Below are 16,474 nucleotides of genomic sequence, written 5' to 3' on the forward strand. Positions count from 1 at the left end.
TGGGACACTTTTCCTCCAAATGATATGAGGCACTATTCCTCCCACTGTCACCAACAATGGTGCACTATTCTTCCCACTGAAACCAACAATGGGGCACTATTCCCTCCACTGATATAAAAAATGGGGTATTATTCCTCCCACTAATACTAATGATGAGGTACTTTTCCTCCCATTAATACCAATGATGGGGCACTACTTTTCCTCCCACTGACCACCAACCCTGTGTCCATGTTTATTTTCACTGATGCTGGGCCTGGGACATTTTCTACCCCCATCGGCCACAATCTGGCCCTGTAAAGTTATATTGTAAAGCGTTGAGCAAACTGTTGGCGCTATATAAATCCTGTATTATAATAATAATAATGAAGTCTGAAGGACAGTAAACTGGCCTTTAAAAAGTTTAGAGGCCCCTGATCTAAACTGTGCTCCTAAGCTAACACCTCTAGATAGTGTAATAGTCCTTCTCTCCATAAGATTATATGATGGAAGGGATCAGACTGCAATCACATGATTTTGTGTGTTTATGAAAACAACAAAAAACGTGCCTCACACTTGCACTGCTGTTCATTGTTAATGACACCCTGAACACAGCAAAACACGCAAAGCCCGATCCTCAAAAAAGTGCATGAGCTACTTTGCCATATTTTTTCGCTGTTTGGGCAGCCCACTGACATGAATCAGCTGCCCTATGTGTTTGATGCAAATATGTGCAAAGACATGGAAAAAATGCATCACAATTTAGCACACACTTTCGAAAATGATAAATTGTCAATGCAGCCATAGCATTTTGTAAATGTACACAAAATTGATTAATTTCAATTGGGTTTACAAAAACGCACAAAAAACATGTGACACGCTTGCGTTGACATCCATTGTTAATGGCATCCCAATTTCAGCAAAAACAAATGAAGTCTGATACTAAAAATGTTGCTGCGGTTTTTTGCGCTTATGGCAGCCCACTGAATTGGCTAAATGTGCAAAAATGCAAACAAAATCGGCACAATTTTGCATGCACTTTCCAAAATGCAAAAAGCGAATGTAGCCGTAGCATTTTGTAAGTGTACACAACATTTAGCATTTTGTGCTTGCGCTGCTGTTCTTTGTTAATCGCACCCCAAAAGCGGCAAAATGTGCACTTTGGGCATCCGGTTGAAATCAATGGTCTGCCCTTTGTGTTTGACACAAAACAACACAGAAACGCGGAAATACGGCACGATTTGGAAAGCAATCACAAAGAGCTAAATGTGAACGTAGGATTAAGCTACATTGGGGGAACCAAAAAATGCTAGGCTATGCCAAAGTGATGGACAGACAGTGGGGTTGATTTACTAAAGGTAAATATACTGTGCACTGCTAGTGCAGTTGCTTTATATCCGAGGGGAAACTGAAATGGCACATGATTTCTTTCATCCAATCATGTGCCAACAAAAAATGCTGTTTTTTTATTCTTGCATGTTTCCCTCAGTTCAGTGCACAGCCTATTTACCTAAATCAGCCACAATTTTTAAATTCTGCCATCAGACCTAAAAAAAAAAACGCTTAAATGAATCCGTTTTTCTTTTTTCATGTAGCTGAACCAATCAGAACACATCGCAGTCAGAGCAGGACATGGTACATTCTGATTACCTTCTATTGCACTTTAAAACATAGCTACACCATCTTATCCTACAGCCAAGTAAACACACTGCCAACACAGCCTCTGTTTGAATTGGTTGCCATGGTGATATGATCAGCCCTGCCAGCCTGCAGGTTTTTGTTTGAAATCATCTCAATAAAAGATATTTAAAAAAAATGCTTAAATGTGTCCATCTTTCCTTTTTCATGTAGCTGAACCAATCAGAACACATCTGCAGTCAGAGCAGGACATGGTACATTCTGATTACCTTCTATTGCACTTTAAATCCTCATTCACGGGATGTTTTTAGCCCTCATGCACACGGGACATTTTTAGCCCTCATGCACACGGGATGTTTTTAGTCCTCATGCACACGGGATGTTTTTAGCCCTCATGCACACGGGACATTTTTAGCCCTCATGCACACGGGATGTTTTTAGCCCTCATGCACACGGGATGTTTTTAGTCCTCATGCACACGGGATGTTTTTAGCCCTCATGCACATGGGATGTTTTTAGCCCTCATACACACGGGACGTTTTACAGCGGCTGTTTTTGGCCTGTGATGTTTTTTTCTACAACCAGTAAACCCCCCAGCATGTTATCCTAGGTGTCCATGCACACATAGACTGTAATCAACGTTTTTTGGCAGGGACATTTTTTGGCTGGAAAAAAACCCAGGACTAGTGGGTTCCTAGATGAGTTTTTAAGCTGTCAAAACGCTCTAACGCTGAAAAACACGACAGAACGCTGCAAATCAGTGTTTTTGGAGGTTTTTTTTTACCAAAAATGTTTAATTTTTTAGTAAAAAAAACCTCTAAAAATACAAAACAAAACCCTGCAACTGTGGAAAACCGCCGCTAATCGTGGCAAAACGCCTGTTTGAATTGGTTGCCATGGTGATGTGAGCAGCCCCGCCAGCCTGCAGGTTTTTGTTTGTTTGAAATCATCTCAATAAAGTTATTCAAAAAAATGCTTAAATGTGTCCATCTTTCCTTTTTCATGTAGCTGAACAAATCAGAACACATCTGCAGTCAGAGCAGGACATGGTACATTCTGATTATCTTCTATTGCACTTTAAAACAGAGCTACACCATCTTATCCTACAGCCAAGTAAACACACTGCCAACACAGCCTCTGTTTGAATTGGTTGCCATGGTGATATGATCAGCCCTGCCAGCCTGCAGGTTTTTGTTTGTTTAAAATCATCTCAATAAAGTTATTCAAAAAAAAAAAAAAAAAGAAAAAAAAAAAAAGAAACTCCTACACTGTGATGTCATCACCCTGCAGTGGCTTAACCAAATCTTCCAGTCACCTGGTCAGAAGCACAGAGGAGAGAGAAGAGAGAGGAGTGCTAGCAGAGAGCTGTTCGACTATAGATTACTGATCGCAAAAATGACCACCATGCATACCATCATTGAGATGTACGACGAGGATGTGGTGGTGCGCTCAGACATGGAAGCGCCCACCCAAAATGTTACAGCCGTGAATGAACATCATCATGGCGCTCGACACACCAAAACCGGACGCAAGAAGAAGATGAAGAAGCCAAAACGTGCCAAAACAAGTAAGGATTCATTCTTCATTTGTCTTACCTATAACACTAACATTCCCATAGACCGTGATCTGGGGGGGGGAGGGGTCCTTCACATTCAGATATTCCTGGATATGTGACAGTTATGTAGAGGCGGGTCACATGATCGTCTCCAGCTGAAATGAGTTTATTTTTAGACTCTCCAATATTTTCTAGATGGGTTTTCTATAACACACAGAACCACCATTGGCTGTGCTCGCCCTGTACACCCCGCATACAGGACAAGGTGTACACATTGCTATTTCTACATGTAATTACAGCCGTCGCATGCCCCAACCTTCATTAACATTTATATTTTTTTAAAGTATAGTGAGCTAAGAATGACTTAAAATACATACAAGTGCTCAGGCTTCATTCACATGGCTGTACAAAAATAAAAAAGCGCATTTATAAGAGTTTTTTTATATTTACGGATCTGAACGCAGCTGCATTGTTTTCAATGTCGACATTCACACAGGTGTGTAAACAGGCCCTGCGTTCAGATCCATAACATAGAATCCAGAAAGCTATATCAGATGCAGGTACTGGAAAAAAAAACAAACAACCATTTTACACAAATTTTTACTGATCATTATGCAGGAAGTTGTGTAATAGGATCGGTGAAATGTTTACACCAACGTGAATGTGAGCCCTATGAAGAAAATTGCTAGAAGGTAGGCTGGTATTGCAGAACAGAGAAAAGATTGGAAGCCATACCTGCTAGGAATCTTCTTCTACAACACTGGGGTTCCCTTTAATGTAGGACTATAGGCAAAACATTTATTTTGGATAGAGTAAGGGAGGGTTATAACCCCTGTCACATTTCTTTTCCCCATCCATGTCTTATTTGGGAGATTTCACAGGCCCTTAGATTGATCAAACATAGGCTAGGCAGAGTTCTCAAATACAAGAGAAAAATCAATGAAGGAATCTAACAATTTATCTTTTTCTTTTTTTTAGCTTTGAAACGTTTTGCAGACTTCGCTTTTCCCCGAATTATCAACAACTTCCTATTCGAGGAAACAGATGTTTTTCAAAAATCCAAATTCTTCTTTGGATTTGGATTTGGGGGCCTCATAGGATTTGGTAAGAATCTAATTCACTTATTAAACTTTTTTTAGTTGAATAGTAGAATGTATGCATAGTAGTCATCTCTCTTAGATCGTCAGGGACTCTCCCTGGTTTTGTCCATTTATTCCTGAAGGTGACTTCTGGTATTCATGACAAGCTCAGATATATTAGTTGGGCAGCAGTGTTCCTAAAAATGATCATACAGTAACCAGTAAAAAAAAAATGCACATCTTTTTGCGGGTAGAATAATTTTTTTATTAGGATCCTGTAAAGCAGTGGTGTGCTCTTATCTGGTCCTTGGAGCACTATTCCACCAACTGACACCAAAGATGGGGCACCATTACTCCTAGTGACACCATCAATGGGGCACTACTCATCTCATTGATATCAACAATGGTGTACTATTCCTCACATTAAAACCAATGATGGGGCACTGATGTCAGGGCATTTTTAACTCTCTCTGGCCACAGTCCGGCCCCCCTAAAGCCTGAAGAACAACTTTGTATGGGCAGGAAGTTACTGAATGACAGGAGGAATCAATGAATTACCTACAGCACTCATCAGTGCCCTGGTAGTTCATTAAGAACTACAAACCACCAGCTGCAATGCCGAACGGAAGTTGTAGTTCTCCCTTTCAGAGAACTCTATGAATAAATGACAGTGCCGGGTGGGTGGAGCCCCTCTCGGCTGCGTTTTTTTAAAAGCTGTGACAGCAGGTCCAGAGGAAAGGTGAAGGGGGTAGAGGAGGCTGCTCATTTAGTAGCATGTAACATGTTACACCCTGGATACGAGTAAACATGTGACATGTTATGAAAGGCGAGCTTAGCCTTTAAGACTAGCTTGTTAAAAAAAGGTGTGGTATAGGGCAGCACAATGGTTAAGTGGCTAGCAACTCTGCCCAGCAGCACTACGGTTTTTGGTTCAAATCCCAACCATGGCGCTACTTGCCTCGACTTTGCATGTTCTCTCTGTGCCTGCGTGGGTTTCCTCCCACATTCTAAAGACATGCTGGTAGGCTAATTAGCTCCTGTCTAAATTGGCCCTAGTATGTAAGAATGTGAGTGAGGGACACTTCGATTGTACGCTCCTTGAGGGTTTGGGACTGATGTGAATGTACAATATATATGTGTAAAGTGCTGTGTAAATTGATGGTGCTATATAAGCACCTGTAATAAAATAGTAAAGATTTACCTTTCCAGTAGCCTGTGTATTCAAACTCTGCTGATTCCCCAGCTTTGGGGAGTATGCAACATTTTCAGGTGTGAATACCTGCTACCCCCCACATGCTGTTGTGTCTCCTGCTGGCTTGAACGTCCCTATAGGGTATAGAGTCCACTGGAAGTGACCACAGCTTGGTGTGGGGTGCAGACTACTGAGATTTGGAACACCTGTAAACCAGTGGAGTTTGAAGACACGCGCCTCTGGTTAGGTAAGTATATAGCATAGGCTGGCCTTATAGTAGTGACAGGGTCACTTTAAGGTTTTGACCTCTATACATGTAAAGAATGTCTGTGCTGTATTCATTTTCATAACTAACCATGTTTTCTTATGTTTTCTTCAACAGTCATCTACCTCCTTATGATTGACCCCCTAAAACTACCAGATTGGATAAAAATATCCATTTTATATTTTCTAACAGGTAAGTACACTACGGGTGAGGTTTACTAAAACTGGTGCGCTCAGAATCTGGTGCAGCTGTGCATGGCAGCCAATCAGCTTCTAACTTCAGCTTCTTCGATGAAGCTTTAGCAATAAAACCTGGAAGCGGATTGGTTTCTATACAGAGCTGCACCGGATATTTTACTCTCCAGTTTTAGTAGATAACCTCTATTTAATTATCCTTATTTCTGTCTGATATGCAAAATAAAATGACAATTCAAATATTTTTGGTTTTGAATAGGGAAGGCTTAGGATCACTGACAGGTTCTTCATGACTATGGGTGTCCCTACTAATAGTACTACTAAATATATTTCCCATTATTTCCGGTCCTGGTCACCACTGTCCCTGGATCAAGAAATGGGAAATCTCCCCTGAAGGTATTCAGAGAGCAGCAGCAGTTTGGCAAAGGCTCAGCCTTGTTGGAGTTTTCAGCAAGTGAAGAGAAATTGACTCAATAAGGAGACTTGTAGTAATAAAAGCCCAACAGAAGAACCGTTCCTTCCCCACCCTATCCCAAACCTAAACAATGTTTTGGTTGAAGTTTTATTTCAGTGATTATTTGCAGTATTTCTCCCATTTTGACAATGTATTTATATCTGTAACACTTTTTTCCTTCTTTTTTTTTAGTGATTTGTGCTAGTGGGTGGGGCTTGTCCACCTATTTCAGATGCACCACCCTGATCATTGTACCGAATGTACTTGGAAAGGAAGGACGTGCGTGCCTACTCATTATTGCTTTAGCAGCAATATATGCAGGTCCAGGGGCTAATCTCAAGCACAACTTTACAGAGATACCCCGTTCAATTGGCTGCACGGCAGAGCTACAAATCAATAACACCAAGATGCTATGGAAAATATTATCAACACCGGTGAAAAATATCCTAAAGAATGTAATGGTAAGTAAACACAATCATTACCATGCAATAGAAACACAATCAGTACCATACTGCTACAATCAGGACCATGCTATAGAAACACAATCCGTATCATACTGACACAATCAGGACCATGCAATGAAAACACAATCAGTACCTTACTGCCACAATCAGGACCATGCCATAAAAACACAATCGGTACCATAATGACACAATCAGGACCATGTTATAGAAACACAATCGGTACCATAATGACACAATCAGGACCATGTTATAGAAACACAATCGTACCTTACTGCCACAATCAGGACCATACTGACACCATCAGTACCATACTGTCACAATCAAGAGCATGACATAGAAAAACACTTAATACCATACTATAACAGGAAAATGTCACTTGTAGGCCAAAAAGCTGTACAATCTTGCTTGCCAGGGAGGGTGTTAATTTGGCTGGTGGGGGAATGATGCTATGGAAACAGTTGTGTGGTCTCTACTAAGCCTGCTTTTGGGGAGTTGCCACCTATTTTGTCCCAACACATCCAGAGGCAATGCATAGATTTTGCAGTGTGAGGAGTGTCCGGTGCATTAGGATGACACTGGAAATAAATGGGTAAGCATCATATAGTGCCCAAACCCCGTGTTGTTGCTAAGCGAATATAGGGCTCATTAACACCATGGTATACTAATGCCAAAACAAGTTCACATCTGCCCATGTCTGGCCAGTAAGGGGATTTCCATAACATGGTCCTGGTATTTATGCTACATACTTTAAAATAAAGGTGTTTACCATTTGTGGGGTACATGAAATCTAAGCGAGTTCTCTATTATGTTTTCTAGCAAAAAACAGGTGACTTCAAGGGCCTTGGAGAAGACGTGAAGACAGAATTTAAGGAACCTAAAGAAGCCGTGGAAGGTAAAAGTGGATACAACGTTAAGAAAGAAGAAGAGCTGTACCGAAAGATCAAGGTGGACACAACACAGCAAAAGTTCGATATCAAAAGCATGCTTCGTTGTGAATGTAAGTATACAAGATCATCTGCAAAGTCTTTATCTTTACATCTCCACACCATTCTGTGGAGATACTAAGAGATGTCAAGATGTCTTAATCTTAAGAATCAAAGGCTTCTTTCACAAAGGGCAGAATCCTCACTGGGGGATCTGTCCCCCATTAAGCAGAGTGGAGCGGGAGGATGACAGGTCTCGCAATAAGCGGAGCGGACATGGACACAGCCTCCTCTCCTCTATGGACAGTGGGATGTAAACACACCGTTTGTCCGTTTACACTCGACTGCCCTACGATCCAACCAGACGGGGGGAATGGATTTCCCCTTTCGTTTTTGCTTTTAGCGGATGAAATTGGGTTAAAGGTAGGCGGTATAAATAGACACACGTCCGTTTACATCCGTCGCTGAATAGAGGAGAATGGAGGATCCTCCTGACCCTATCAGAACAACAGTGTGAAAGGGGCTTTAAGATTCAACAATATTGAAATCACATTTAAAACATTTTTTTGCTTGTCTAATCTTTGTCTTTCTCTTTCCTCACAGATGTCATCGGACTTGGCATCACCAAATGCGAAGAGTGGTTTGCAACAAAACACGCGGATTGCATGCGTACAATCGCAGTGCCCCTCATCAACCATGTCCTGTGTTTACCACTGCAGTTTTCATTTCTGTGCGGCATCCTAAACAGTAAGTACCTCATTTACATTTAACAATATCATTTGGATATGACCCAGTTTAACAATTGCAAGTATACCCCTTGTGGACCACAGCAATTTTTACATTTCAGCTATGGGCCTATAATTTCACAGATAACTGTCATTACTTACAATAAAAAAAAGTCTGTGTTTTTTTAGCACACACAATTTTTTCGGGGGGGTCCGCTCCTCTCAGCAGGGAGTTTGTGAGCATATTCCCTGATGAATCGGAGCCAAACAGGATGGATGTCAGTTTTTTGTGCCCAGCAGACACAGGTGGACCAGAGCCGGTGTATACAAATTTCAATGTTCGTTTACATAAGGCTACCTCCTACCTGTCACGTGTAGTTCTGGAAAAATGGCAAAAGGGATGCAGTCCTTTTCCTTTTATTTTCCAGACCAATGGGGTCCACCTAAAGAACTGACAAGCAGACCTGATCGAAATGCCGGTGTTGATGTAACTGACATTACATGCAAGGTTGATGTAACTGACATTATATGCACATCAAAGCCCTCCCCTTTTATCTGCTATAAGGCTAAATTCATGCTATTGCGGCTCTGTGAGCTGCGTTATACTTGGGCACGGCAGCCCATTCATTTGAATGGGCTGCTGTGCCTGCGTTTCATACAGGAAAAAGGTTCCTGCACCATTTTTAACCCGCAATGGCCTGGAAATAGCATGGTGCATTTTCCCTGCGGTTCCCGCACTCGCAAATTCACTGTTTTTAGATATGTGGAGGAGCCATTAAGAATGAAGGGCAGACATGCGCATCTGTAAAGAGCGGCGCGTTTTGGCTGCAGGTGGTTACGGGTGTAAGAACAGCTGTGATTCCTGCAACCACCCACAATAGTGTGAACCTAGCCTACATGAACAAAAGAAGTTGCAATGGAGCAAAAATTATATTGCTACATAGTAACTGTTCTTGACGCTGCAGACACAGTTTTGTACGTGTTCACCCCTTGGCGATGGCACCTCCCGGCCCTTTAAGGGTTCCAGAAGCTGGGAGGCGGGGCGGGGTTTAAGGTTATGTGACCGCCGTGACACGCCGTCACGGCGGTCACATTATCAGGAAAGGTCCCAATCGAAAGAGGAGATTGGGACCTTTCCGTGAGTGTCGGACATGTGTGCTGGGAGCACGCAGGGCGCGCGCTCTCAGCACATATTTTCTTTTTTAATAGAATGTAAATGTCTGACAGGGACTCTAGCATTCCCTCAACTCACAAAAACCTTTTTATTTCTGTAATTTTTTTTAAAGCATTTCCTTCACTTCTTGCCTAATTAAATGTCAGCAGGCAAGAAAGTAAAAGGAAATGTCTTTAATGGAGCCCTGGATGGTAGTCAAAACAGTGCAGGAGGTCTAACACTTTCTCACGCTACCGTAACATAAAAAAAGGTGCCTAGATTTGGTGCACAATTTATGGTTAGTTACCAGCATCCAGTAAAGCATTTTGATCTGTAAGAATGGTAATTGCATTCAAAGGAAAAAATAAATAGAAATACAACTGTGAACAGTGTCCTCTATAACTCGTGTTTGATGATGGATCTTTTCTCTTTTCTTTTTTTTTTAGTTGGAGACGCATGGTGCAAGAAATATATTCCCATGAATGGCAACTTTGGGGAAACATATGATAAACTCAGCTCGGTCGTAAGCAACGTGGGCAGTTCGATTTCCAGCAAATTGATCAAAGAGGTAAGTGTGGTAGTCAAAGCAATTTGACTGGTTAACGCTCATTAACCCTTCTTCCAGAATCTCTTACAGTATAACTAAGCGTTCTTATCATATGTCTTACTTACCTCCCCTTTTATCTTGACAGAAGGAAGACGACGTTGGTGCTGGAGAAAATGTGACCAAGATTGACATAAAGGACAGTATCTACATCGCCGTGGAAAGGAGAAGTGTAATATTGGAAAGTATTGCAAATGTCCTGAAGCACATCGCTGCGATCACCTTCATTTACATCTTCTTTTCGTAAGTATTCCAAAACCTTTCTCAAACTACACCACAGTTGGAAATGATGATTGGCAGGGAGTCTTCAAAAAGTTAAATGTTTCAAACTGACTTTGGAAATATATAGGAAGTAAATTAGGACATTAAAGTGTATCTAAACCCAAGAACACAAATCCAATATAAAGCAGCTTGCCAGTTCCTAGGCTTGATGGCTGCATTCATTTTCATTTTTCACACTAAGAACATTCTCTGCAAGTACAGCTGAATAGCTGTTAATTATGAGATTTCCGGTTTCTTTCACTTCCTGTGCACTGATCTGAAATCTCAAAAATGTTATCAGCTTTCTCTCCTGTGAACTAGGGAACTACTCCCTTCCCTACGTAATGGGGATCAGGAGTTGGGGAGGTGTTTGTAGTTCAAATTAGAAAAATAGCCTAGGGTGACAATGCTGCTGTATTACATTTACATTACAGTGAGTGATCAACAGACGCAAACAAATGTAAATGCAGCCAGCACATCTAAAGATCAGTAAGTGGCGATAAATTACCTTTTTTGGGTTTACATACACTTTAAAGTGTCTTGCAGTGAGTAGGGTTTAGGAAACATAACTAAAAAAAAGATCTCTATACTCAATCCTCCTCTCCTCCATACTGCTAGAAGTTTAGATATGCTTATTTTTAGTCACATTGGTACCGTTTGGACCAATGTAAGTATGCATGTGTCATGCTTGGCCAACACCCGTGATAGCTGGGAATCACTAAGGTAAGCACTGCTACTAAAGTGTTAACAACTAGCTTCCGAGTCCCTTGCTGCTTTGCTGTTAGTGAACACAGGAGATCGCTCAATCAGCATGAGCATTGTTCAGAGAACATTTTGAATTTCCTTAAAGTGATATTCTAGGTTAGTTTTTTGTTTAAAAAAAAAAATATTAAACATCTCATACTCTGTAGTTTTGCACAGAGCAGCCCCAATCCTCCTCTTTTCAGGTCTCCCGCCGGCCCTTCTGGCCCCTTCCTTCCTGCCAAGTGCCCCCACAGCAAGCAGCTTACTATGGGGGCACCCAAGAAGGCTCGCTGCCGAGCCACTGCTCTGTATGTCCATTCACACACAGATGCGGCTTGTCCCTTCCCCGTTCTCTCCTTATTGGCCCACTGGCTGTTATTGACAGTAGTGGGAGCCAGTGAGGAGGGAGAGACCTGAAACAGCCGAGGCTCTTGTGCACATCACTGGATGAAGACGGGGCTCGGGTAAGTATTGGGGGTCTGATGGACACAGGTTTTTGACCTTCATGCATAGAATGCATGAAAGTAATGAAAACCTTGAGCCTTTACATCCACTTTAATGAAAGCAAAGCACTCTTGACAATGACATCATAAACCTTAAAAGCTCCAGAATATATCATTTTTGTAGGATGTGAAGGAGTATACATGCATACATCCTTACCAGACAATTTGTACGTGTCAGTTGTATATAGTTCATTTTACTAATCTCTTTTTCCTTTACAGTGCCTTCATGTACACCACACGATATAATTCTGACATCCGATATGACAACTGCTATGTGACAACCTACTTCAGACAGATAGATGCAAGGCGTCGGAAACAAGTAAGTAATTCTACATCTAAATCTATGGCTTTAATGATCATTCAATTTAAACTTGATCTTTAACTTTAACCTCTGATTTGTCTATATTGTCTTTGCAGAAAAAAAGATATCTACTGCCGATGAAGAAAGGGGAAACTTCAAAATTCATTTTTCCTTTTAGCCCCAAGATCCAGGGACCAGAGGTCTCATCAATGGTAAGTACATTGTTTAGTGCCTGCTACATCAGCAGTTATTATAATAGATGTAAACATAACATTCTATTTTGGATATTGTAGGGAAAGCAACTGTACACGCTACTCAAACTTCCTCACTACTCTATCCAAAACTGAGAAAAATGTAGCTTTAGATATACTTTAACATGAACATTTTCTTGTTTTAAACAGATGACGGAGTTACGCCAATGTATCTTTCCCATCGTGACGTTTACAATCCTAGTGATGTTCGACAGGATCCTCTATCACGTTCTGGATATAATAAGGAGGCATTCGAACATTTCTTATGTGTTTGCAAGTAAGTATCAACTTTACTGAAAAGGCGACGGTAATATTCACAGGCCACTTCATCCATGGGGAGCACAAATTACATACATACCATATGCACCTCACAGATCTTTAAGTTAATTCGTAATTGAACTTTCAGTTTATCCATTTTTTGTCCGCCCTATAGCAGATTTACTGCTACAGGGTGGACGTTCTGTGCTAAATCATGTGTAAATGCATGATTTTGCACTTCCATCGTAGGGGGCGAGCGCCGCTTCTGCTGTGATGGGACACAGCAGAAGCTGATCAACAGGTACTGGCCAATGGATAAGCGCTAGTACCTGTTGATCGCTGAGAAGACTGACAGAACATAGCTCTGCCTATGTAAACAAGGCAGAGTTGTGTTCTGTCAGCGGCAATCTGCTGGATTTTCTTCCTCTGCAAAGCAGAGAAAAAAAACCTAGTAGATTTCCTAGTAAAAACAGCACACAGAGTACATAAAAACACTGCCTAGGCACACAGTTGGCCCTTTGATCACCCTAGATGTTTAACCTCTTCCTAGCCAGTGTCATTAATACAGTGACAGAGTATATTTTCTAGCAGTGATCACTGTATTAGTGTCACTGGTTCCCACAAAGCGTCAGTTAGTGCCAGACTGTCCGCCGCAATATCGCTGTCCTGCTATAAGTTGCTGATCCCGGCCATTACTAGTGTGTGTGTGTGTGTGTGTGTATATGTATGTATGTATGTATGTATATATATATAAATTCCGGTACATAAGACGGTATAACTTTTGCGCAAACCAATCAATATAGGCTTATTGGGATTTTAGTCTTTTTTTTGTTTATAACGCATAAAATAAAAAACCCTGAGATTATCAAACCCCACCAAAAGAAAACTCTATTTGTGGGAAAAAAAAGACACAAATTTCATTATGTACAGCGCTGCATGACCGCGCAATTCTCAGTTAAAGTAACGCGGCATTGTATAGCAAAAAATGGCCTGGTCGTGAGAGGGGGTAAATCTTCTGGAGCTAAAGTGCTTAAATCAGTAGAATACATTCCAAGTGCTTCAAATAGGGATGCAACTATCCACTGAACAACAAGGCCAAATGGGGTCCCGTGTGTGATTATATTATTCAGAAGTACACGCAACAATATTCCTAATTGAAGGGCCTGAGACAACAAATATAGGTCACACATTTTACTCAAAACTTGTCACAATGCCTGATTCTAATCTTGCATTCTCTCTCAACAGGTCATCACAAGCTGGAGGTCGGCGTGGACGGAGACAGCATGCTGGCAAATCTATTAAGAAGAACTATTGGTCTTTTGAATTCATCATCAAATACATTTGAGACCAGCAGTAATGAAAGTAAGTATACAAATGGTAGCTTATCCTGTAAAGCAGTATTTTGTAGACACTAGAGGAAGAAAAGCTGCTGTAAGCCAAATACTCTTATTGCCCATTTCAGTGAATTTGGAGGTCCATTGGAGGGCAGAGTATTTAATAGATACTGTTTAGAAAGCAGCTATAGCTTAAAGCAGAGTTCTGGTCTTTTTTTTTTTTCTTTTAGAAGCACCCCCGTGATAGTGGCAGCTTATGCCATGCACTTTGGCATAAGCCAGACAAATAGGGTGGAACTTCGCTTTAAGTAGAAAAGCCTTCCCGTTTCCAGCATGCTGCAAAGAAGGAGCCTTGCTCTCTTTGTGGAAGCAGTGGTCTTTCTGCAGAATGGCTGGAATCTGCAAATCTGCTACTACAGGTGTTACTAAAGCTCATTTTAGTTTTAGCAAATACAAACATATTGTATCCGTATATATTACAATTCTTCATTGTTCTAATGTTTAATCTCTCTTTCCCATAGTGTGCCTCCCAAAACCCACTGCCTTGACAGGCTTGGATTACGTCGTCACCTGTCTACCCATACTGGCAATGCTTTTCATGTCAGTCTTTCAGGTCTACTTCTACCGCCTACGCCGAGTTGTGGCATCTTACTACTTTCCACAAGTAAGTCTCATACACAAACTTTAAGGACCCATTCGCACATCTCTGCTGCATTGTGGTCCTGTGCTTGATCATTATCTATGTTAGCAGGTTGTAACCACTTAGTGTCAATCGATCTTTAAATGTATTTGAATGTGTTTTTTTCTAATTGATTCCTTTTCTTTTCCCCAATAGAGAGAGAAACGGAGAGTCCTCTTCCTTTATAATGAGCAACTCCGTAAGCGGGCCACCTATGCACATGTCAAAAGGAAGCAAATCATGAGTAAAGCCCGTATCAACCGGAAAAATCTGAAGACCACCATGGGAACCCTCTATCAAAAATGTAAATTTTTGAGAAAGTTCATCAGAAGGCACTGCATAGTGTGTGATCAAAGTGAGACGAAGAATTCGTTTGTGTGTCCAAAGCCTGATTGTGGAACGGTCTACTGCCGCCAGTGCTGGAGGGACATGAAAAAATTCTGCTATGCGTGTACGCCATATGAGGATTTTATTCTAGGTCCCGATTACAGTGACAGCGAGCAAGGCAGTGACTGATCACCATACATCGACTAGACTGGCTTTTGACATTCCCTGGAAATATGGATTCATTATAATGCCTAAACATCTGGAACTACAATCAAGAAAAAAAGTACAGGAGACTTTGAGGACCCTTTCAGACAGGCGCCTGATTGGAAGGTCCATGCAATCATTATGTACAGGCGGGTGTAAATGAACTTGTTTCCATTTACACCCGCCTACCATTTTTTATTATTTTTGTACCCTGATCATCGGGTACCGATACTTTGAGAGGAGAGAAAGCTGCCGGGATTTGAAATCCCTGCGGCTTTCTCTCCTCTCCTTGCAGGGATGACAGTACGGGCTAGATGGCTTTTGAGTGGTCAGCACAGTCATGGTGCTGACCAATCAAAAACCATCTAGCCCATACTATCATCCCTGCAAGAAGAGGAGAGAGAGAGGCATGGGGATTTGAAATTCTCGCAGCTTTTTCTCCTACAGCTGAGAATACAGAGCATTGCCACTTAATCTGCCTCATAGCTGACACCAAGGTATACATCCCCACAAGCTGCGAGGGGACAAGGAAAGGCCAGAGGAGGACACAGGGGGGTCTGGAATCCCATGGAAAGTAGGGGCAAAAAACAGTGGAAGTATGTACCTATTAGTAATAGTTACCATTCCCAGAAAAAAACTTCCAATAAAGTTAGAGGAGGGAGGGAGGAGGAGGATAAGCTGAATCTTCACTTTTAAATGAGGTTCTGCTTTAAGGGAAATTCACACTGGAACGTGCACACCCCTGTGAGGTTTCTGCTCGTTTCAGTGCGGTCCGTATTCATTTGAATACAAAATACAAGGAAATGTGGAAAAAGTAGTGCAGGCACTATTTTTTCAGAATGGACTGTGCCAAAACGCATGGTACCATTTTTGATAAGGCCAGGGGAGGACACAGGGGGGTCTGGAATCCCATGGAAAGTAGGGGCAGAAAACAGTGGAAGTGGAAGTATGTACCTATAGGTACCATTCCCAGAAAAAAAAAAAAAAAGAAAACCACTTCCAATAAAGGTAGAGGAGGGAGGGAGGGAAGGAGGAGGATAAGCTGAACTTTCACTTTTAAGTGAGGTTCTGTGTTAAGGACTGGTTCACAGTGGAACACGCATGTTCTTGTGTGGTTTCTGCTTGTTTCAGTGTGGTCCGTATTCATTTGAATACAAAATGCACTGGAATGTGAAGGTGTGGGGGTGGAGGGTCGGCGGAAAGGGGGGAAGAGAGGAGGGCAAAACTTCCGCAGTTCTTGCTGAAGCGAGAATTGCGGAAGTGGAAGCAGGTACCTGTCAGAGAAAAAGTACCCACTCCCAGAAGAAAAAGTTTTTAACCACTTGCCATCCGGCCGCTGTATATAAACGGCCGGACGGTGGCAGTCCAGGGGTGGGTTGCTGTTCATAAA

At 41.7% G+C, this 16,474-nt stretch overlaps 1 protein-coding gene across 1 annotated transcript; it reads left to right on the plus strand.

Annotated features, from left to right (window-relative positions):
- The first annotated feature begins 3,009 nt into the window (after positions 1 to 3,009).
- Positions 3,010 to 15,069, plus strand: LOC149458556 (E3 ubiquitin-protein ligase DCST1-like). Its single transcript, XM_089682002.1, has 14 exons — positions 3,010 to 3,181; positions 4,148 to 4,273; positions 5,823 to 5,897; positions 6,546 to 6,814; positions 7,634 to 7,814; positions 8,344 to 8,487; positions 10,065 to 10,186; positions 10,311 to 10,465; positions 11,950 to 12,049; positions 12,148 to 12,243; positions 12,433 to 12,559; positions 13,786 to 13,902; positions 14,396 to 14,538; positions 14,710 to 15,069. The coding sequence occupies exons 1-14, from the start codon at positions 3,010 to 3,012 to the stop codon at positions 15,067 to 15,069; spliced, it is 2,187 nt and encodes a 728-aa protein (XP_089538128.1).
- Positions 15,070 to 16,474: the final 1,405 nt, after the last annotated feature.

The sequence above is a fragment of the Staurois parvus genome, unplaced genomic scaffold, assembly GCF_062004578.1.
Source record: "Staurois parvus isolate SC_StPar_1 unplaced genomic scaffold, SC_StPar_1.0 ptg000283l, whole genome shotgun sequence".
Classification (NCBI taxonomy): domain Eukaryota; kingdom Metazoa; phylum Chordata; class Amphibia; order Anura; family Ranidae; genus Staurois; species Staurois parvus.